Consider the following 22895-nt stretch of genomic DNA (forward strand, 5'->3'; position numbering starts at 1 on the left):
TTTCTGTCCAGGGCAAAGTCTTCTATTGGGACTCAGTAGACCACAATACTGAACTGGGGTTTTACTAGCTTAGACTTATTCCCTAGTTCCTCTAGCCATGCTGTGTTGTTCTGGGCTGTTTCAGCTGACTGAGTATCTCTGAATCTGATTATATAGCCTGTTTTTGTAGTGCCAACTCCTGCCACTTGAACATCTTTTGTAGGTCCTGTGTTAGCTAGGGCAGTTCTAATATAGTTGTTCGCGGTATCTGTAGGTAAGAATCTCGTGAAAGTATTGTTATTGGCCTTGTCATTGTGGTCCTCTGTACGCCGAGCTGTGCTGATTTGGATACAGTTTAGCTCTCTCTGGGGTTGGCAGATTATGGTATTAGTGTTGTAGGGACTGTTGCTGGCTGCCACTTCTGCCCATGATTTAGGAGGTGGGTTTGCGGTTGCCTGGGTCTCAATCTGGGCGCGCAGTGTCTGGATCTCCTCTTGGAGCTCTGTATTCTGTCCTTTCAGGGCCTTTTGTTCTGTTTTGATCTCCCGGATCTCTGCCCGGGCTGCCTCAATTATGTTGGTTTGTTGTGCGACGGCTTTCCTTAGGCTGATAACCAGGCTGGCGATCATCTGGTTTGTGATCCTTTTGCTATCATCCAGTGAGGGAAACTCAACCACTGGAGCTTATAGGGTTTCTGCTTGGGGATTTCCTCTCCGACCTAGGACTGTTGGGATAGCCTCATCCCGTGCAGAGTTTTCCGGCGTCTGCGGGCCGTCTTCGGCTATCGCCATCGGGCCGAGTTTAGCTCCCGCTTGGCACACAGACTCAACCACAGATTCGATATTTTTCAACAGCCAGCAAGCAAGAGCCGACTAGATACCTGAAGCCGTAGTGTACCTGCTCTCTTCTTAAGTACAGTCCGATATGTTACAGAGGCACCAATATGTTACTGTAGCGGGAAGAAACCCTGAAGACAATGGACCTCGCCCGACTACAGGCCCTGGAAACCATCGACCCAAGGCCACAACCACCATGGCAGATACCAGCATTTGTGAAAATTGATATTAAACCAGACCATGACAAAGCCAAAGCCAGAGCTTCTGCAAGACAGAAAGAGGATAGGATTGCAGTTTTCTCTGATATATTAGGTCAATATAACCTTCTTAGTGCTGCGGCGGTAGCCCTGGATCAGAATCAGAATATTACCTAATACTAGAAAGTCTATATTAGCTTAATAGAGTACTGGTCAGTATACACAGCTGAACTAATAGTAATATACTATACTATAAGCTTGGTCTATTTAGACTTGTTAAACCCAACCCGCGAAACCCGCCCCAACCCGCCCCAACCCGCCAAGACTTGGGTTGGGTTCGAGCTTCTAATAATCCATTGGGTTTTGGATATTTTTGGCTGCCCCAAAGCCCGGCGGAGCAACCCACTGGGTTGCCAAGATATCTGAATAGGTATATTACTGTATTTAGATTATATTTTCTTACTTAGATAGTTATAATACAGTATTTAAATACAGTATTTTATTAACTACGTAGATCACTATGTAATATAGTAATGATATGCATAACTGGGTTATTTTGGGTTATTTAGGTTGGGTTAGAATTATTTGCTAAACCCATGGGCGGTTTACTGTTCAGGTAACCCACCCCAAAAACCGCGTGGGCGGATCAGCTAGGCCTGAAAACCCGCCCCAACCCGTGGTTTAACAAGTCTAATAAAAGCTATAGAGGAAGATAGGGACTGTATTTAATAATATTTCAGGTATACTAGGAGGAGGATCTCTAGGTAAGAAAAGTAAGCAGAATAATATATAAGATAATAGTATCTTAGGTGCAGTACTGGACTTTGCAGAGGTATTACAGAGGTTCTATAGCCACGCACCACAGGGCTGCTGAACAGAACACCAGGCACTGGCCACCACAGGCTGTGACGAGGCCCTAAATTCGTCGGAAAGTAATGGTTCACTGTACATAGACACATACAAGGACTAGATAGTGGTATCCTGCATATCGCCTAGGCGATGGGCCAGGGTATGAATACACACACACACACACACACACACACACACACACACACACACACACACACACACACACACACACACACACACGCACACTGTAGCGGGAAAAATCCGCGCCGAATTGATAAAGCTAAATTTCTTTTCGGTCACTTTTGCCATATCACCAGTGTCGGAACTCTTGCAATATACTAATGCAAGCCAGAGTATGCAGGAGATTCAAGCGAGTCCATCCGCTGGATGTAGAGCTTCACGGTCAGTTATGATCATGTGCACGACGGCGACATACGCGACCGAAATAAAACCATTACTACTATGGGAGGTTAGATGTAGTTTCTATGATGAGTTTCTTAATTGAATTATCATAGACTGTGATAGGAAGTCAAGTGAGGAGGCTTGTGCCCTTTCAATTGGTTGTATCATGTTATTATTCTGTATTTCTATTCCAGGCTAGGTATTCCCTTTATAAAGGGTCTTTGCCCTAACCGCTTAATTCTTGTCTACCATGCCCACACACCGCGATATCTCAACAGCATCCTTACGTCTCGTTAGCCTACCTTCCAAGATGTCAATGAACGGCAATTGCAACTTACCATGTGGCCTGTTGGCTCCAGCCCTTCCACCAGCTTAGTCTGATATATCAGATCTGGGTTTCCCAGCGAGATGTTCCCATCAGAGAGACAGCCCACAAACGGCATATACGCTGCCTCCTTTGTCGCGGTATCAGCCCTCACGTATTCTGAATACATTGGATTGCCCGGTCGTTTCATATCGTCCGCAATAACAATTGACCCAGGCGCAACGATTCCCAGCTCCTCGGCCAATTTCAGATCATTTAAGTACGAGATCTTGGAGTGATCCAAAAACAGCATACTCCACTTCGCGCTGGATCCCTGGTTCGAGGAGCCCGCTGCAAGACGTTTCATTGACGCTCGAGACGGACCCTCTTGAACCTCAACGACATCACTGAGGCCGGCAAGCTCAATCAAGGCGCGCGACACAGATGCGAAGGTTGGGTTCATCTCGAGACTGACGTAGCGAGGGGCTGAAACGCCCGTATTGCGCATGGCGCGGCCGAACATGATGGCTGAGTAGCCGATGTAGCCGCCGATTTCGAGAATTGAGCTCGGCCTCTCCGTGGCAATAAGGTCACTGATTATGCTGCCCTTATGTGGGCCCACGTTCATGAGAAAGTCTTTGGTGCGCGCGAACTCGTCGATACTGGCCAGTACAGCCTCGGGCGAGTTGCGGATGGCGGAGAGTTGGGGATGCGTGGTGACAAAACGGAGCAACTGGTTTTCGCGGCCGTCATTGCACTGGTCAGATCAGTTAATCAGACATCTATTCGAGCCGTTATTCGAGCTTGGCAGGATGCTCCTTACGAAGACTTTCTCTTCAGGCTTGTAGAACCCTTGCGGTGTGGTAGTGTTTATGGCTAGGCCACCCATCACGTATTGTTCTGCGGTTGGTTGATAGAAGGACGCTTGAAGGACACGGTATTTTTCAGCAGAAAATTATGACATTTGGAGAACACAGTTCTCAGACGATGGCACTCGACCCTCTAATAATGATTGATAGCGCTCTCTATGCGCTGGGAATCGTTTCCGAACAACTTCTGCATCGGGGTCATGACACATCCACTCAGGCCTGCAAGAATGTAACACCAGTCCACCTAACCCATTTACCGACGACTCAGGTTTCACAACCCATTTCACTATCGAGCATTATGATTCTTCTGAATACAGTAATTAGACGATCTCGGTTGATGCAGAGAAAAGAACGTCTAGTCATGACGTGGACCAGATTAGGTGGATCATAGGGTACCATTTTCCGCACTATACCTCAGTACTAATATGTATTCAGTCAAATTCTGGTTGCTCTTTAGAAGCATGTTTACGTGGTTTGATTCTCTAAGCGCACATTGATTTGAGCCCACCGTCATGGGCGATACAGTCCGGACAGATGTCCTGATCGTCGGGGCCGGCCCGTCCGGGTATGCTACTCTGCCTGCTTCCCTTTGCTCTGCGGAACTACGTAGTTAACAGCATGTACTAACTGTGAGTGAACAGGTTGATGGCCGGAGTTTGGATGGCCCAGATGGGGGTGAACACGATGATAATTGATCAAAAGCACAATCTTACGCGATGCGGTCGAGCCGACGGACTGGAGAGTCGAACATTAGAGATTCTGGACAGTTTCGGGCTCGCAGATAAAATCTGGACTCAGGCAAACCACACTGTGGAGATTGCGTTATGGGTACAGCTCCCCAAATGGCTCTCGATAGGAAACCCACTGATTCGAGCTCTGTTATGTTCAGGGCGCTGGAGCCGATGGGAGGTTGCAAAGGCAGAGCATCACCGCAAATTCCAAGCCTGGATGGTCCCGGTTCTATGAGTCCACGCTTAGCCAGGGCCAAGTAGAAGAGTATCTCATGCAATTTGTGAGGGCTCGAAAGCACGTCGAAGTTAGGCTGGAAACAATCCCCACTTCGTTGGAGATTGATAACATGACGATCGACCACCACGATGCGTTTCCGTTTCGCGTCAATTTGGAGACTGCGCCATTTAGTCCGCAGTCTTCGTTCGATGGCGTGGCTACTCCGAACAGCGAGCTCAGCTCGGGACAGTCTGATGACTCGGGGTATGCAGGCATGGGGACAATGGTTGAAGCCAAGTACATTCTGGGCTGCGATGGAGCTCATAGCTGGGTCAGGAAGCAACTCGGGTTGAAACTCGAGGGCGAAACTTACGACGACTGTTGGGGTGTTCTGGATATCATCCCGTTGACGGATTTCCGTAAGTTCATCTCGATCGAGGATGGCCGTTGACATTGCTTATTCAAGTGATTATGCAGCCGATATACGGAAGCGATTCATTATCAAGTCAATGCACGGAACTCTCATGATGATTCCACGGGAGAGAAAACTTGTGCGTATCTACGTGGAGCTTCCATTCGAAGCAGCCGAGAGATATCGCGCAGAGCACAACGCCGGCATTCTCATGGAGCAGGTTGCAACCATCATGAAGCCCTATAGCATTAGAACGAATTATGTTGACTGGTCAACAATGTATACGGTCAGCACACCCCCCTTCCTCTGCTAGGTTGCTTCCGGACGTGAACGCCCAAACTAACAGCAACAAGGTCGGCCAACGCATCTGCCGAAAAATTGGTCCCCATAACCGGATATTCCTTGCCGGAGATGCCATTCATACACATTCTCCGAAGGCAGGACAAGGGATGAACGTCAGCATGCAAGACACGTTCAACCTCGGCTGGAAGCTGGCCTCTGTCATCAAGGGCGTTTTGCACCAAAGTGCTCTCGAGACATATCAGCAAGAACGGCTACCCGTCGCCGAGCAACTGATTGCATTGGATCAAAGAATATGCCGAGGGATGTGCACCAAGCGGAACGGTGGTGTAGAGGCCCAAAACGGCCGCTTCGACGAGGACCATAGGCGGGCACTGGAGCAGGAGAATTCCTCAATGTCAGGTCTCGCTGTGACCTACCAACCTAATTCCCTGGTCACACCAACAGTTTGGGATACATCTTTGCCCAGCGACGTGCCGCCCTGCACCAGCAGACCATCCGTGGCCCGAAATCTCCGGGTCGGCGCGCGCGTTCCTAGTGTGCTGATCCTTAACCAAAGCGACTCGCAGGCATGCCATTTGCATCAGATCCTTCCCAGTACGGGACAATGGAATCTGATTGTTTTCGGAGGTGACATTGTGGCGGCGAATCAGAAGCGCCGCGTCGCTGCCCTCACAGATGCCCTTAATGCCCCTGATTCAGCCTTCGCGAAGCTGAATAACCGGGTCTCCATCGCGCAGCGCGGGTTTCCGGTTCTCGGCATGTATCTCATTCACCGTGCTCATAGGCATAGCATCGAGCTGAACGATCTGCCGTTGGTCTTCCGTCCTTGGACAAATGACGGTGTGGACTATGGCAGAGCTTGGGTGGATGCTGAAACTTATCATCACGCTGGCGGAGGGAAACTGTACTCTTCTTTTGGAATTGGGCCAAAGGGGTGTATGGCATTACTGCGGCCTGACCAGCATCTGGCTTTTCTATCAGATATAGATGACGTGGACGGTTTAGAGCTGTTCCTGCGGTCGGTCATGCCTGGGGCGACATAGAAGGCTGTGTCTCTCAGACAGTTACAGAGATAGCAGTAGAAGTTATAAATGAGACTTGTTGACATCGGTTCGAAAGTCGAATCAGATAAGCATTAAATAAACACGATTGCATACACACATACTAATCCGGTTGTCCCACGATCCTCACGCGCCGAAGGTATTCCTGCAGACTATCACGATCCTTAGACCCAACAGTGATGGCAGCATGGCTTTTACATGGAGACTCGTGGTGTACCCAGCCGCTAACCAACAAACTGCCTTGTCGAATCTCCTCCGAGAAGGCTTCCTCGAACATGTCTCGCGTACAAAAGAAGTCGCCGCTAGTCATAGCAGCCTCAGACAGCCCCCTTTGCGTGAAGTGGCCCTTTAGTGGCCCTAGATGAAAAGTCCCAGTAACCCGAACGTTTAGATCGATAACGAATTGTTCTCCGCTGTGTTGGTCGGTGACAATATCGATGCCCGCAGGGCCATGATACCCTTTGCGGTGCAAGAAGGCAGCCACCTTGTCCATGAGCGTAGAAAACGTCTCTCGAAACTGTGCCTGCTGTGGGTACGAGATGGTCCCGCCAATCCAATGCGACTTATTATCGAATAATTGCTCACAGCAGGCGATGAATATGGGCTGACCGGTCTTCGTGACGAACATTGACAGGGCCACCACAGGTCCGTCAACAAAGTCTTGAAGAACTATCGAGCAGGGATGAAGATGGCGGTTTGTCTGATTGAGCTGCCGTAGCAAGATTCCTAATTGGGTTGAGAGCATGGATTTTATCCGCATTCGGTCAGTTTCGCAGGTCACGGCAAATGTGCCCATCCCTGAAATCGACTGGGGGAGTTTAACCATGAACGGTACCTGATAATGCTCAATGTAACCAGTTATCCGAGCAGTCTCTTCTGCGAGTAGACTAGGATCCCTGTAGTCGGCAAGAATGGCGTCAATCACCCTAGACAGTGGTGTGGGTAAGCCGGACAAGGCCAGCCCACGTTTTGACAGAATCTCATAATGGACCTCTGGACAGATAAGGTGCGGTAAATGCGAGACGCAGTCCGTAGGTTGTAGAATGACAATCCTCGCGCCCGAGCCTAACTCAATGCTGTCCGGATTCTTTGCAAAAACCACGCTTGGCCGCTGGTCAGGGTGTAGCTGCGCGAACGTTCGGTAAATATCAAGATAATGGGCGGGAACAGAACCAGCTGCTTGAGAATTTTCTTCCCTTTCGCTGATCAATTTCCTTTGCGCAACCATGTTCAGGATGACCAAAGGCATTCTGCCAGCGGAAAACGCGTATCTTTGTGGTACCAGGCTGGCGGCCATCGTTGAAGACGATGTGGCGCCTTCGTCCTCTTCTTCCATGTTGTACCCGTAGACATACTTAACCTCTTTGTTTCCATGGTCGTGCTTGTACTGTAGAGGGTAGTAAACCAAGACAGTCTCCAAGCTATCTTCCGTATCGGATGTGTAGAGATCGTGGAGGGTATAATCCAGGATGATCGGGGATGGAGGTCTCATTTTCAGTCAACTTCCTTCCCTGATCTTATCCCCGGTTAGCTCTGGCGGCTCTGTTCTATATGGATGGAGGAGCTCTAATTTATTTCAAGGCTAGGGAGAAGTTAAGCGTGGAGATTGATGGTCTTCTACCTATTCCCATTCCGGTCGCTGGGGGATGCCCTAAATTTCCGTTTTCGGGCCCTTCGCGACGTTCCATTACCCGCATTTATCACAGACCATTGATAACAAAGGAGCTCGCTGAACTAATTGGATGAATTTTGCATCGAATTCTAACTGGCGTGCAGTGACACGCCGATCAAGAGGGGTGATTGGCTTGCAACTTCGCTCGACCATCCCATGGTTGTTATGCCGAAGGTCTACACCCAATCATCTGAATTCTCGGAGCCCATGCTGTTTCTACGCTCCAAGTGCCTCCCTGCGGGAAATGGAATTTGGGTCGTAGAAAGGTCTCTCTCCCAGAGAGACGACCCGGTTTTCTACTCGGCTCCCGTTGTAGTCGCTGTCAGCAAGAATTTCTAACTTGGAAGTCCCCGCGAGATTATTCTTGCTATTTTGCAGTATGGAACACCGAGCGGCTACGAGGTGTTAGAAATTTTGGTTAACAGGGGCTGCAAGAGTCGGTACATACTTGTCCCATATGGCAATATCGTTTTCGCTCCAGCGGAATCGGACCTGGAGGTCATGGTTCTCGGAAATCAACTTTAGAACTGAAGGCAAACGCAATGGTTACCAAATCCACCGCGGGGCCAATGCCATGTCAGGGCTATAGTAATTTGCTAGGATAATATGCCACTTGTCCTTGTAAAGTGATAAGGTTTAGTATATCTTGTAAGTATTGTCTTCCAAGGTCACTGTAGATTGATATTTCTGTAAAAAGGTGCTGTTGTAGACGGTTTCTTTCTGGCATGTACTTGTAGTATATGTCAAAAAGGTTGGTTAGGTGTCGCTCATCAAACTCATTTCCCGTGATATATTCATCATAAGAGGTCTTCCACCAGCTTTCTATAAACTCCTGCTTTTTGGAACAGTGCTTCTTTGCTGCTTTATTGTACCGAACAGCTCGCTCCCTTGCTAGTTGTTCATATTCATGGGGCTGCCCAGCAATCTTTTGATTGAGCTTATAGATTTTTGATATATTTCAACCATCTCAGGGTCATTTTCAGTTTCAGCCACGCTGACAGCATCCAGCTTGCATGGCGAATTGACATCATGGCGATGGGCCATGCTTTCCTCCACTGCCAGGGATTCATAGTCTGCTCAGGCATTGATATCAATCCTTTTAACATTTCACTGGTACTTGGTGTAAGTGTCGGGGTTTTGATGATCTAAAGCTTGAGTGTGTGTGGCTACAGAGGCCTTCGCTGTGTAATTGTTAGGATCTATCTACCGATAACCTGTATAATAGAACTACTTACAATCAACAGTAGTTGCAGCAGTACCCCTAATCCCATGGATCCTTAAATTATAGCAAAAATGGGCTCTTGTTGCTAGTAATATATAGTAATGCCGCAGGGATGAAAATGTTAAAGCATGAGTTGCATGTGGACCAGAAACAGTCACCATGCGAAGCACTGGCAAGTCCTCAACATTCTCAGCCTACTCAAATTGCCATGATTCTCAACCTTTGGGAGGGGTTGTTGCCAGCAGTTGGTCAAGAGATGTAATTCCCTTAAAGGCTTTATCAGCAATACCACAGACTATAAGCCAAAAGATAAAATTTCTTCCAAGGATTCTTTGCTCGCCGATCCAAGTCTTGGGGCTATTGATAGTTAGCGGACAATTCAGATTAGAGAAAGCAATCTAAGAAGGGCCATACATGTTAACTTCATCATCGTAACGATGGCCCTTTAAGAATTCTGGTCTGATAGTAGCCCAATATTTGATCTTCTGCCCATCCCACCTCAGATTTAAGGAGAGATGCTTCAAAGACAGTGTGTCACGGGCGAGCCAGCTGGCGACGACCTGGCTGTCAACCGGCGAAATGCTCCTCCTTACTAATCAATATCCAGCACCTTTTCTCGCCGGATCGGAGAGGGTAGGTGGCATCGACATTGAAAGCGGGTCCCGCCACCTGCCGGTCAGCTGACCGGGTGGAATTTGGCTTTACCTCTAGTATGTAAAATATTTAAATAACTGTAAATTCCTTGAATTTCACTCTTGATTTTCGGCTTCTTTTCCCTCCTTATCTTGACAGACAGTACGCAAAGTACTTGACAGCTGCTTGGCAATTGTTTATAATAGATCTCGAGGATCCCAGCTTTTTCTTACAAGATGATCTCTTCCAATCAATTGAAAGCAAATTGAGTGATCAAATATACAGTATATGTTAATAAAAATACTTATAACTAATTGTCAAGCGCTTGCTAACTGATTAGAAGGATGAAAATATTCTGATTCTACTTACCGACGCTTCGAGGAACCCATTGAAGGTCTTGAAGTTGGAATATAGTAATGATCTTCCTGAATATCCATTAACTGACCCAAATGGATATGGCTATGTTATAAACATGCCCCCTAATCAGCGAAGGGAAACTGTCAAGGACATGGTCAACAGTATAAGTACTTGTCAAGTAGCTGTTGGGTGCTTACCAAGTGATTACTAACTACTTGATAGATTCAATATTGTACTTGACAAAAGTATTGCAATAGACCTTGCAGCCAGTCCTTATTTCTTGGAATATCTTACCTTAGCTCATCATATCAATGTTCTGGAGTCAAGATCTGTGAGCATGCAAGTATACAGCTTAAGAATATGTATTATACTTGCCTTACAGATAATTTATAGACTACTTTGCAAGATATTCAACACAGAATTAGTAAAATCAAGAAAGATGCAACTAAAGATGCTGTGTATAGGTATAAAGTACTTAGTAATTAATTGTTAACTGTTTCTAACTATCTTCTAATAGGTTTTACTGTACAGCAAAGAATCTCTTTAAACACCAATAATCCTGCTATAAATTTCAAGATTCTTGCCAACTACAACTAGCTCAGTCTTCTATTCCAGTACCTTAACTACCTGTCAAGTACTTGTTAACTGCTTGCGAATTGATACTAGAACCTATTAGGTAGTTTTGACTCCTATATAAAGTATATAAATGCGCCATCTGATCCTGCTGGTTATTATACCTTTCAAATTCCTAAAAATAGCTCAGTCCATCTTGGGTTTCTTGAATGCCTATTTAATAATAAGGTTATTATTGATACAGAGGAATGTGGTGCAGTTGAATCAGTTAAATCAAAGTCACTTTTCTGCTGTAAGTACTTGCCAAGTACTTTCTAATCAGTTCCCAGCTGCTTGCTAAGTTCTTGAACAGTATATGATCACCCCCAAGAACCTGGGAAATTAGTACATGCTAAATGCAAGGTTACTTTTTACTAGTTAATTCCTACAGATCTTAATTATAACCCCTATTTTATCTTTATATCTCATGGGATTTATATACATGCCCCTCCACCTCCTTGAAAAACCCCTGCCAAAATCATGAATGGAATCCTGCAACTAATTGATCAGGCTCAGAGCCCAAGCTTAATACTTGGTAAGTACTTGAACAGCACTTCCCAGCTAATCATAGAGTAATTAATAATTACTATATAGGTGCTTTTCTAAAGAGTCCAGCACTACAGTCATTTTGTGCTGAATATAATTGTCAAATAATTCAGCAAATTCATGACAGTTTCTCAAACCTAGACCTAATTAGGGCTATTATTTGGAAACAGCGCCTTTTGCATTATCCCGCAGGTCAGGATGTTAATAGTATGATTTTTGAATTAGGAAAGAATACAGACCTTCAGGTATATACTTTTTAACTAGTTCCTAACTGCTTGACAACTAACTAGTAATTGCTTAGGACTATGTGCAGGAGATTTATCAGAATAACAATCAGATCTTTATTATCTGTGTTCTTAAAGACTAAGCTAAACTCCTTCATACTTTACCTTCAGTTGAGATTGATATGTCATATAAGCGTGTCCAATCTAAAGATTTAAAAGAGTTGGTATTTGCTGCATACCTGTATAATTAGAAAAAAAGTATGTAAAACTGCTTTGCAGCTGCTTATTAAATGCTTGCTAACTACCTAAAAATAGTTATTACCCTTTGCTGTGTCTTTACAACTGAAGATACCACTGAAGGCTATTATACTATTTTCAAGAAGGTTTATAATATTATGCACAAGTTAACTGGTAAAAAGCTTACCTTTTATGCCATACATGGTACTGGACTTCATGCTATAGTAATAGATATAGATAATAAACAGATTAAAGGTATTTCCTAATTAATCTCAAAATACTTGACCAGTAATTACTAACTACTTGCTAATAGGGCTATCTCAGTTCCTGATAGAGATTGATCCAGAATATTATTCACAACTTTGGCTCTTAAAGAATATTCTTATTCTATGTTGGGTACATTTTCTTCGGGGGATACGTGAAACTATTTGCAAAAATTTACTTAATCAACATCTTGGGGCTTGAATAGCAGCACTTCTGGATTGTGAATCTGAGGAGGATTACCAAAAATAGTGTGATTGTTTGATTTGTAAGTATTTCCTAACTGCTTTGTAACCATGTCCCAAGTACCTGTAGATTAATTAGCTTTAGAGTATGAGCACCCGGCAGTTCAGAACTGGGCTCAGTATAAAAAAACTGCAGTTATTACAGCAGGCCTTAACAAGTATTATTCTCTTATTCCACATCATATTTTTGATCTAGTACAGAAGAGTACAAATACAGTTGAGCAAATATATAACAAGTCTAATTACCGTGGAAAGCACTTAACCCTCTTGCAAGCAATTTTAGAGTAAGTATCTAGTATTTATCAAGCAGTTGGAAATTGCTTGCTAACAACTTACCAAATATATATAGATCATGGAAGCTTGATATACAAGATATCCAGCAAAACAGAGCATATAGCTCTTATAGTATACAATATTAATATACAACCCAAACTCTTGAAGCTAGTTATCTTAATTATATGGCTTGATCTGGTATGTCTTTATCTTAGGTTGTAAAGTACTTAATAAATGCTTTGAAAGTACTTGTACTAAGTATTCTATAGAGCTAGCTTGGCAGGAAGAAGAATCAAATTCTTCAGAAGTTATTATTAAGGATGAAGATGAAATATTCTTTCCATCTTCTAGTAGTAGAAGGCCATTACAAAGAATGCCAAGTCAAAGAGGCAGCTGAAGGGGTAGTCACAGCCAGCAAGGAAGCTCCCATGCAAGATTAAGGTAAGGTCTATTTTCAAGCGCTTGAGAACTTCTTGTAAACTACTTGCTAAATACTCTTCTAGCTCCTCTCAAGTTAGCCTTCAAAGAGTTGCTGCTACTAATTTCCGCGAGCAATCTCAGAGTACAGAGCTACAGAGGTTAGAGGAAGAGTTGAAGATTCAAAATCTAAGAGCTGAAGTACTCGCAAAGCAGATTAAGAATCAAAAAAAAGGAGCGAGAGCTTCGTGAATTAGAGCTAGAAAATGAAGATTAGCTTAAAATTATCAATCAGTTCCCAAGCACTTACAAAGCAGTTATGAACTGGCAATGTTAATGGGTAAGATATATATCTACAGCGTACTCTGTAAATCCCACTGCTACCTATTCAGAATCTACCACGATATTATTAGAATTGTCTATTAACTACTTTATATATGCTTCTCAAGCATTTAAAAAGTACTTTCCATAATCTAAAGGATAATTTATTACTGTTTATGCGAGAGTTTTGTCCTTCAAGACTATGTATGTAGAGTTGATGGTAAAAGGTATTGAAAGTAATAATACCGTAAGATGGATACAGCTGTAAATTCCACGTGGAATTTGGGGCACGGGCCAAATTCCACCTGTATTGATGCCTGAGGCAGAGTAGTAGTGCGTCGATGCCAGCTTTTAGCGCGTCGAACCCAACTGGTTTCTGGCCGGATCGTATGATGCGATTACACCGCCATAAACGGATTACAGCTATCCATATGGGCTGAGGTACCTTCAGGTACCGAGGTTCTTACCTTTTGAAGTTCTCTAAATACTATAAATTGTCTATACAGATCGTAGTTAGGAAATTAAGACCTTCAATCAAAATCGTTCATGTTAGATATTGATTACATAACCACCTCGATAACCAACACTGGCCCTGTGACACGTGACCCCAATCCCTCAATTCCCACGTAACGCGGACGGGCGCCTTACCGGTGCCTATCCGCCAGTAGGAATATGAGGGATTGCTAGAGCCGTACCGGTCCGCCAGTAGGAATTCAAGGGACGAGCCGTACTGGGATCAACCCATATATTGTTGCAGTGGGATGCGGTGGTGTACGCAATCACCAATGCGTCACTGTAATGGTATTGCTTGGAGATGCCGAACTAACCACACTGGAGGTTATATAAAGGGCCTCCTGATGCCATGTATATAGAGGTCTCCAAGCAATCCTTTCAATATTCTTCAGTACCAATCGAGCTCCCTCCATTGGATAATTATTGTTGATAGTCATCGCTTCGTTGTAGCTAGAGAACCCCGACGTTAGATCACGTCTTACACAGTGTTAGTAGAGGAGATGCTTTCAATTGTAGGTACCATAAATACCTTGTAATATAGAGCCTCATTAGTATTGCGGCAGGCACTGGCTTCCACAATAGTGCCTGCTCTGGCTGCAGAAGAGGAAAATAAGGACAGACCAAAGGCCTGTTGAAAGCGACACCGTTCATGGATATAGACATGCTGATTATCCTTATAAAGATGCCTAAGGAGTATATCAAGATCCAGTCTTGTGACAGGATACTTTTCTCTGTATTTTGTACTAAGCCTATACTTGCAAATAAGTTCATTTTTGATATGCTGCCAACTGTTTATAAGACGTCAAGTATATGAGGGAAATAGTAAACAAACATTATAAGCTTCGGGGCCCTGAAGGTATTTGGTAGTTTAATTGATCTTAGCCTTTCCCATTCACTGATAAAACAGGCAAGGTTGTGCAAGACACTGTGCTGACTTGGTAAAGGGCCCTCACAAAGCACAATATAGCTCTCTGAAAAGAGCTTGAGGGTTTGGATAGGAGGAAGAGGGTCTTCCTCCTTAAAGTACTGATGTTCAGGCTCGTTCCTTGATAGCATCCATCTATTTTACCACAGTGATCAATATCCCCATCCTTAACTTTAGGGCGGATGAGACTCTTATATTCTCCAATTCTCAACAGCGCGCTGGTACCTCTCATCAGTAGCCAGGGACCTTTTCTTGTGACTGACAACATTCTCTTTGTTTATCAAGTTCTGTTGGTATTCTTCTGTAAAACCACATACTTCTGCAAACTTCTGAAGTCGCTCAAGTTTCTTATATCTCAAATCCTCCTTGGACAGGGCCATCTGGTCACGTGAGTAATGAAGATAGGGCAAAGTAACAAAGATGAAGGTAAAAGTATCAAATATACAGTTCAAAAGCATTGGATAAAAGTCAAAGAGCCCTCGCTATTTATGTTCAGCTTGGAGAGATCATAGTAGTGGCCTAAGTTTTAGTTCTCACCCATCTCACCCTTCTCACCCCCCCGCTCACTCAGGTGGGTGATATTCTCACCTTGTTCTCACCCATCTCACCTGCACCCACCCTAGTCTTAGTGTCTCTCACCCCTAAAAGCAGCAGCACACTCAGGGCTCGTTGCACTTTTATCCGCGTTGATAATTGTGGCTTAAGTACGGCTGAGCGGACGGGAAGCCCTGTTTTCTACACCCTGTGGTCGTATGTACTCATCTAGTCTGGATTATTCATCATATGGAACATTGTTTTTTGGCCGGTCTTATGCACTTCCTGGCGAAATGGATGCGGGCCCGGCCTAGCTGTAGCCTGTGGGTGCAGTTCCGCACTCAGTAGTTGAGTAGCGGATCGGAATCGCATATTGTTTGCATTGTGTCCCAATGCAGCGAAACGGCAGGGCTGCGACAGATTATAAAGCTCTACTGTAAATACAAAGCTGCTGCAACGGCTTGGCACGAATCCAACCAGCACACTATGGCCAACAAGCAGACCTTTGAAAGTCCCGACTACCACATTCAGGCCAAGAAGACTATGACAGCTCCAGTAACGCTTTGGCTCAGACTTCTACAGCTCAAGGAGGGAGCCGAGTTGGGGGTCGCAGTCGTGGCGCTGCCAGGACTTGAACTGCTGGTCGTGGACGACAAGGAGACATACTGCTGGAGTCTAGTTGACGGTAGAGAGTCGGCTAAGCTAGTTACACCTCGCAAATAGCCACTGCTATCACGATGAGGACATGCTCGTCGATCACAGCCTGAACCATTTCAGTTTCATTGAGAACGCGTCATCCATGGACTTTAGGTATAATTCCTTGGAATAGCGAGAATTTCAACTCGTATCATCTGTTGCCCCTGTAATGACGTGATTCACAGGCGTAGAGCATTTATATAGTCGAAAGCTTGTCCTAGGGAGGTGTATCAAGAACAGCATTCAGATATTTCCGGAGCTTTGAATTGTCAACATCTTATTCCCAGCACTTCCCCCGGGCCGACGTGCAGCCACAGCCGTACAGAGACCATCAGTCATTTGCAGCAATGGTACGAGTATTAACCCTAAGTGGGGCACCAACATTGGTGGTTTCAGCATATTGTACGTTTGCAAAGACTACTCTGATATATTCGGACGCAGCTAAGTGAGCTAACATATGAGGCTTAAGCCCTGCACTTCGTTTCTCCGTCGAGCGGCTCTGAGCTTGATCTCTCCGGAACGACAAATGTCGAATGGTCGTCCTCTGAGTGAGATTCCCTTCTGAGGCTAAAGGCATGAAATACCTGCTAACGCATACAGCCCCGACCTATCTACCTTCAACCTCTATCTTTTGAAAAAAAGAACGAAGTTCCCAGCATCAACCTCAAGAGTGCATCCAATCTCACCACGTCCGATGAGGAGCACACCTTTGACGGCGCCGACATTTTGCCGGGGTACGTTCGCTTTTCCTCTTTCCATTTTTCCTCGCCGTTCCACGCTACGACCAGCGTAATCAATCCTTGCGCCTGATACTCGATAACACATGAACCGGTTCATCAAGCGCTAACACGTTTGAACACAGTTCTGGATATATCTTCAACTTGAAAGACGCCTCCAACAACATCCTCGCCAGTTCGACGAATTCACCGTTGTCTCGATTAATTGATACATCATTGCTATGTATTCTATAGATGAGCCCTTCCTATTCAACCACGCCTCGCTAAAGTTCCTTTTGGTGAAGTACATCCGTGATGGAACATAATATTGCCCCTGAAGAAAGATGTCCAAAAGCCGTGATATGGGACCCAACGCTCCAGTTTTCTTAATTGCATCAAGTCAATATCGGACACAACTTAGAGATTCTTCTCAGCGCCTTCGGTACCAGAGCCCAAAACAAGGCGAAAGACAAACCATGGATAAGGCTATACAAAATTCCCTACCTAACATATCAATGATTCAGCGAGTTTAGCCTGCATATTAGACGCCCGTATGAGCAGGCAGGGTGGGATTGGTTGATGATTGAAGTATGTTCGAGCCATATCTGGTGTGGCCAGCAGCCGTGGAACCGGCCGCTCGAGTCGTGAAGAGCAAGAGAACTCTATAATGTTAGTCCGCAACACGATGTCCGGCATTCTTATCGTGAATTTTGGCGGACAAGAGGGTATTCCATTTCGAGATTTGTCGATCTCTTTTGTGATGCCTACAAAAATGCGCGGCAGCAGTGAAGCTGAAATATGGAAAGGGATGGAGGAGGGCTGAATGCATCCCGCCCGTATGGAAGAAGGCCCGAGATATACAAGTCTACATGTTCGTTTGCTGAAGCGTGACTGTTAGGAACGTAAGCCAAAGTACATATGCAGTAGCATTATGCTGGTTATGGGACAGGGCACCGGGCGTAAATAGGAGATGCTCATAACTCCAATCCTTCGAACGCGGATCCTGTGAACGGATATCTATCATACCCAAGATAAAGCATGGCACGTCGTTAGACGGGCGTAAAATGATAGCGTGTTGTATCATAATAATCATCGGAATCAAGTCTCCAGATCACGGACACTTACGCAGGGCCACAGGCTAGGCATTCAGACTTCAGAGCGGTTGGTGTGTGTGATTGAATTGAGCATATCGGACAGCCAGTCATTGTCAGACATTAAAGGGAAGTTAATGGGCATGGTATCAAGAGGTTCTGGGACAGACTGGCTGGAGTGGGTGCTTGCGAGCGAAAGGGGCTTAGGGCCGAGTTTGACTTCCCACCCCATCTGCACGGATCTGTACATCTTGGCGACTCGGGAGAAAACATCACTGTCGGGCTCACCGTCCAGGCCCGCCAAGGATGCAACCTGGCTCATATTCCGAATCACTGTACTGAGAATTGAGAGGACATCTGCCGTTTGCCGAACGGTAGCTATGTCCCAGGCAGGGTCCTCGAAAGTCGACAGCTGATAGAGAATCACGAGGTTGTGCACCATTTGTGCGAATATTGAGAAGGGAAACCCGATGTACTCCACCGGCGGGATGGTCAAGAATAGATCGAACCATGACTTGGTGGCTTCCAGGCAGGCATAAAGATGCTCCAGCTGCTGAAAGTTTAGGTTTTTGGAGATCACGGGAGCATTACTTGAGGGCGGATTCGTTAAGAGTCAGGGAGGTATAGTGGTGGTGAAGGAGTAAAATTTCTGGGAAAGGTCAGCTGCGATCCAGATTAAGATAACGAAACTTGGATACCCACTGTGGCTTTGCGAGTTTTGGTGCAACGCGGGGTTGGATGCTTCGCAATTGCGCATGCATTGAGTGGAGATAGAAGGCAGGGGGTGCTTGAATTGGATCCGGGGTTGCGGCCAGCCCTCCATGGTACGGACCAAGGTTGAGTTTGTCGCTAATTAGTTGCAACCTGACCTGTTGTGCCAGAATTTCGTCGTTCAGGCATTCCTGCTGTTTCTCCAGCAATTTGAGGCACTCGTCCATAAAAGGTGTCCATCGTAGCGAATCCGTTCTCTGGACAAACGTCGAGTTACTGGAAGAAAGGTATTAGCACGATCCACCTTGGTACGCAAGGAATAGTTACATCGATGTGATCAGAAAGCATGCCAGAACGGCTCTGCGCTCCTCCATCGTTTGACCGACAGGTGAATTTGAGACTTCGTCCTCCCCTTCCGTATGCACGCACAAGCCCCATCATTTTGGGCTTCGCGGACGGGTTATGGATACCCAGCTCATATACGGCTGCATTGGCGAGTTGGGTAAAGACGTGGATATTGGATTTGTTGTATACTTGCTGGTTTGACCTGACGCAAGACGGGGTTCGTCAGCCAGAGGCGGACATCGATATTAACAGGCTCGGTGAAACTTACCACCCGAGGTAGATCAGAAGTCCTAACAGAATATCAATGTCTGTGTTGGCAGAATTGTGCACCATCTGCTGAGCCACGATGGTTTTAATCTTTTCGTAAAGCGCCCGCCGTTGCCCTGCAGCCCTACACGTCACGGCCATGATGCACAGCCAGGTGAACGGCCTCTCAAGCCGTAGTTGCTGCGCGGTTGTTCCTGGGGGAATATATACACACGGGAAGTAGGGTAGTAGTTGAGTATGAAACGAGGTGAGGTATTCTTCTGCCTGTAGAACGGTAGGCTCTAGAGACGTCGAGAATGAAACCGTCGAGGATTGGCCGCTGGTCTCTGGAGTGCTCATGTCGGGGGTCAGAGTGGCTGGGTTCGGTGGCGCCGTGTAGACACTGCGTGCAGAGTTGCTGAGCGCAGCATCTAGTGAGTCTGGCGGCGAGAGGGCATTGTTAAACGACATGATATGAAAAAGAGTTGGAAATGCTATCAGGGAAAGTGATTTCGCAGAACGAGATTTCTAACCAAACTGTCAGCAGCCTAGACTGCATTTTCCCATTACAGTCAGATGCTGATTATGTTGTTTACTTGCGACCTTCAAGGTTCAGACATAGCATAGGAATCAGACATTTAGGAAGCGGTTTTTCAGAGCTTATAGACATTGCAAATGGATTATGGTATGTTCACAATCATATCCTTGACCTCTGCCCCCACCGCGAAATCTACACTATATACTGCATTCTAGTTGCTCTTTACTTAACGCACTCTATTAAACGCCCCTTCTTGTTTTTCTAAACTTGACTCCTGACCTTGCATGTTGGTTCCTCATCCTTATCCTCCTGGGGCTGCTAATAGTACCCTCCACCATCCAGGCCGCAAGGTAAATCATCCTTGTACTTTTGCACTCTGCGCTTTTGTTTGGACTGCGCATTATCGCCAGCTGGTGAAGTCTCGATTTCCAGCCACAGTCCAGGCTGTACTCTTATGTCTCGTTCAGAGTGCCCTGAAGAACAACCGATCCCTCAAAAAGTTTCGTCCAGCGGTGAACCAACTCAATATCTAGGGTAGCCTCAATGCAAGACAGCTCCTAACAGTGCTCGTTATACTTCCTGAGGAACCGCACAAAGGAACATCTCATGTGTTCGCTCTGCCAGCTACGCAGTCTTCGACCTATTACGTGTTCTCAGGACGGCACTCAGGGAGTGTATTGACGAGACAAGAATCAAAATCATCTATCAGACAGATTCCATAATGAGAAAGATGTCACAGACAGCCAATAACCGACAGAACAATACGTGCGATTTTGCAGGATTGCTGTGCATATAATTGACAGGAATACCGGGACCGAGAAACGGCTTCCTTAGCAAAGCCGAATCATTCATGGTGAATATTTCTGCCGCAGATGTTGCAGCCAAGGCCATCATGAAGGCGAATACACAAGCATGCGGCTACAAAGACCAAGCGCGGAGACCTTGGCAGCCAGAGTTCCGCCAGAAAGGGAGTCGACCTTTGACCTCGACTTCTCTTTGTCGATATGGGATCCGGTGAAATTGTATGTGCATTAGCAGGATGGTGCAAGTGACAAGCCGGTCTTTCTCAGTGGGAATATATGTAAGCTCTCGTTATGAATACCATTTGTGCGTGGCCAGACCGAAATGCTCTGGATATACGCAAGTACAGATTTATATTAGCCATAAGCGGCAGCAATCGATAATCGCATCTAGGCAGTCGATATAGGTTTTCCGCCTATACCCAGATATTCCCTTCCAAGACACAGTCAGTTGACGAGAATAGACACAAGGCTCACTGCTTTACGGTAGACTCAAACAACCGGCCTTGAGCCTGTCTTTGACTTCTCTTTCTGCCATGGCTTTACTAGTGTATCCTTTGGCACCCAGCAGTCTATTTATGGTGTTCATTGGATATAATAAAGCAAGGTCTATGCCCTCGTCACGGAGCAGAACTTTCTGACATTCCTTTATGTATAATTGCTTTCTATACTAAAGACAAAGTGTGTTCACACTATAAATCCTCCCGATTGCAAGGATATATACTTGTGCTCATCATACTTTTTCTCTCCAGGCTAACCCTTCCAAGGCACCTATATTCACAGAATCACCTTAACAATCTCGCTTTCCACCATCAAACAGAAATTCACTGCTATCCAATCTGCACCAAGTTTCTCAACCTCGCCCTCTACCATAAAGATGTCAGGAAACAACAATAGGCAATATTCTAACCGCCAGGGCTCAAACCAGAGCCCCGCAAGCCAACAGGCCCGGAGCCCCACAGTCACCAATACAGGTAATAGCCGGCCATGGTCTAACTACACCTACTCAGGCCAGCGCTGGGGGGATAGGGCCAACCGCTCCCGTTCCCCTCCCGTTCCCCTCTCGGCTACCAGTAGGCTGATGTACGAACGTCCGCCACCCACCATGGGCGTAGTTCGACGTTCACCGGATCCCCTACGTGTCCCGAGCCATTACTTTGAACCCGGTGGCGCGGCGGCCCAGACAACGGGCAGTACGACCTCGAGCACTTCGAGTGCGGCGTCTACGCCAGCTCCACGACGGGAGAGTCGTGGTGTGCTGGAGAGGGAGACTTCGAAGTTGTCGGGTCGAAGGGAGAGTGGGAATGTGCTTCGTCAGGCGTTCGATAAGTTTGGTAAGGGAGGCAAGGAAGATAGAGGGAAGGGAAAGGACTCGGCAAAGTAAGACTCTCGCGTCCTATCGTGGCATTTGTCTTTGGAATCTAGTCAGTCACTCTTTTTGCTTTGTTCTGTTTTATTCTCGTTTTGGTCCTGAGTCAGATCCGCGGTTGTAGCAGTCTTCAACAACTGCTGCTTCCCAGCTAGGTTTCTCAGGTATCAGATCTTTCGGTTTCCTTCCGTGCAACAATATCTTCTGTAAGGACAGGAAGGATTCTACTGTGGTCAAAAAAGTTACGTAGGCACTCCTGATTTCCAGGACTGCTCCTTAGGAATATATTACTATACCTCTGATTCCCAGGATCTGAATCTCGTGTGCAAGTGTACTGTCTCACTAGCATCTTCATGTATCTCCCTCACCTCGAGTATGAGCGCCATTTCAGCATACCCAGGAAGGGCCGCCCTCAGGTAAGCTGGTCCACATCAGCATCGGGCTCAGGTGCACACCGTTCTCAAGAAATAGGCGTGCAATCTCAATGTTGTCTGGTAAATCGCCCACTAGACCGCGCGTTGATGGTACTGCAGTTCCTTATGTTGTCAGTTAAGCTTTTAATGTTTTCCAAAGGCGATAGGATTTCGGAGACAACTAATACCCTCTTTTCGAAGAGGATGAAGATATGGTCGTCCTGTGAGCGAGAAGTTCAATAGGACGTAGCTCTCCTGGGACACCCGTCATCCAATTGCAATGACCTTGCCAACTCCAGAGTCGTATTTCCCATTAGGCGCTAGGTACGAGCATTGTGCTTCTGGCCCTAGCGCCGGAAAGTTTAAGGTGCCAGAACCACGCTCGGCTTCTGTCCCGACATGTTTTCGATTCCAGACTTGTCTTCGCCATGATGCTTATTTCCGGCGTTTAGTTACTGCTGCGTCTTAACCTCGTCGCCGTCCACAAATTCGACTCATTACCTGGTCAAGCAGTCTACCTTGCATCTACCACTCACTGCTTCGTGAAAATGCAGTCAGATTCATGGTATGTAGGGCAATCGCTCTTTGTCGACATCGATCCCTTGTCCCAGTTGATGTCCGTCAGACATTTCACCCGGCGGTCCCAAGCGGGCTTCCCTGGCTGTAACGACGGATGAGCAGCGGTGCTTCGCACATTTCCGGAACCATATGGTCCCTACACTCTCCCTGTTCTTCGACTCATCGCCCTCGCAGGTCCTGGTGCCCCAGATGAGCCACTCGGAGGCTGCGGTATACCATGCTGTAGTCGCTCTGAGCGC

At 46.2% G+C, this 22895-nt stretch overlaps 10 protein-coding genes across 10 annotated transcripts, besides 1 other annotated feature; 4 read left to right on the forward strand and 6 right to left on the reverse strand.

Annotated features, from left to right (window-relative positions):
- Positions 1-22895: part of a sequence feature (contig 1.60 475..68571(-1)) that runs on past both edges of the window.
- ANIA_03538 (uncharacterized protein) lies at positions 33-608 on the reverse strand (the record flags this gene model as incomplete). Its single annotated transcript, XM_656050.1, has 1 exon — positions 33-608. The coding sequence occupies one exon, from the start codon at positions 606-608 to the stop codon at positions 33-35; it is 576 nt and encodes a 191-aa protein (XP_661142.1).
- Positions 2391-3456, reverse strand: ANIA_03537 (O-methyltransferase; the record flags this gene model as incomplete). The annotated part of the gene is made up of 3 exons (XM_656049.1): positions 2391-2411; positions 2602-3324; positions 3391-3456. The coding sequence occupies 3 exons, from the start codon at positions 3454-3456 to the stop codon at positions 2391-2393; spliced, it is 810 nt and encodes a 269-aa protein (XP_661141.1).
- ANIA_03536 (putative FAD monooxygenase) lies at positions 3949-6142 on the forward strand (the record flags this gene model as incomplete). Its single annotated transcript, XM_656048.1, has 5 exons — positions 3949-4001; positions 4078-4264; positions 4326-4803; positions 4862-5075; positions 5143-6142. 5 exons carry the CDS (start codon positions 3949-3951, stop codon positions 6140-6142), a joined length of 1932 nt encoding a protein of 643 aa, XP_661140.1.
- Positions 6264-7652, reverse strand: ANIA_03535 (putative solid-state culture specific protein; the record flags this gene model as incomplete). Its single annotated transcript, XM_656047.1, has 1 exon — positions 6264-7652. The coding sequence occupies one exon, from the start codon at positions 7650-7652 to the stop codon at positions 6264-6266; it is 1389 nt and encodes a 462-aa protein (XP_661139.1).
- Positions 8940-9103, reverse strand: ANIA_11401 (uncharacterized protein; the record flags this gene model as incomplete). Its single annotated transcript, XM_050611514.1, has 2 exons — positions 8940-9035; positions 9068-9103. 2 exons carry the CDS (start codon positions 9101-9103, stop codon positions 8940-8942), a joined length of 132 nt encoding a protein of 43 aa, XP_050467537.1.
- On the forward strand, positions 11137-11994 carry ANIA_11400 (uncharacterized protein; the record flags this gene model as incomplete). The annotated part of the gene is made up of 5 exons (XM_050611515.1): positions 11137-11191; positions 11428-11447; positions 11678-11684; positions 11742-11887; positions 11977-11994. 5 exons carry the CDS (start codon positions 11137-11139, stop codon positions 11992-11994), a joined length of 246 nt encoding a protein of 81 aa, XP_050467538.1.
- ANIA_11399 (uncharacterized protein) lies at positions 14727-14998 on the reverse strand (the record flags this gene model as incomplete). The annotated part of the gene is made up of 2 exons (XM_050611516.1): positions 14727-14753; positions 14936-14998. The coding sequence occupies 2 exons, from the start codon at positions 14996-14998 to the stop codon at positions 14727-14729; spliced, it is 90 nt and encodes a 29-aa protein (XP_050467539.1).
- On the forward strand, positions 15639-16890 carry ANIA_03534 (uncharacterized protein; the record flags this gene model as incomplete). Its single annotated transcript, XM_656046.1, has 5 exons — positions 15639-15837; positions 16136-16250; positions 16505-16582; positions 16711-16760; positions 16820-16890. The coding sequence occupies 5 exons, from the start codon at positions 15639-15641 to the stop codon at positions 16888-16890; spliced, it is 513 nt and encodes a 170-aa protein (XP_661138.1).
- ANIA_03533 (uncharacterized protein) lies at positions 17711-19428 on the reverse strand (the record flags this gene model as incomplete). The annotated part of the gene is made up of 3 exons (XM_656045.1): positions 17711-18245; positions 18358-18642; positions 18980-19428. 3 exons carry the CDS (start codon positions 19426-19428, stop codon positions 17711-17713), a joined length of 1269 nt encoding a protein of 422 aa, XP_661137.1.
- Positions 21173-21679, forward strand: ANIA_03532 (uncharacterized protein; the record flags this gene model as incomplete). Its single annotated transcript, XM_656044.1, has 2 exons — positions 21173-21269; positions 21306-21679. 2 exons carry the CDS (start codon positions 21173-21175, stop codon positions 21677-21679), a joined length of 471 nt encoding a protein of 156 aa, XP_661136.1.

The sequence above is a fragment of the Aspergillus nidulans genome, chromosome II (assembly GCF_000011425.1).
Source record: "Aspergillus nidulans FGSC A4 chromosome II".
Classification (NCBI taxonomy): Eukaryota; Fungi; Ascomycota; class Eurotiomycetes; order Eurotiales; family Aspergillaceae; genus Aspergillus; species Aspergillus nidulans.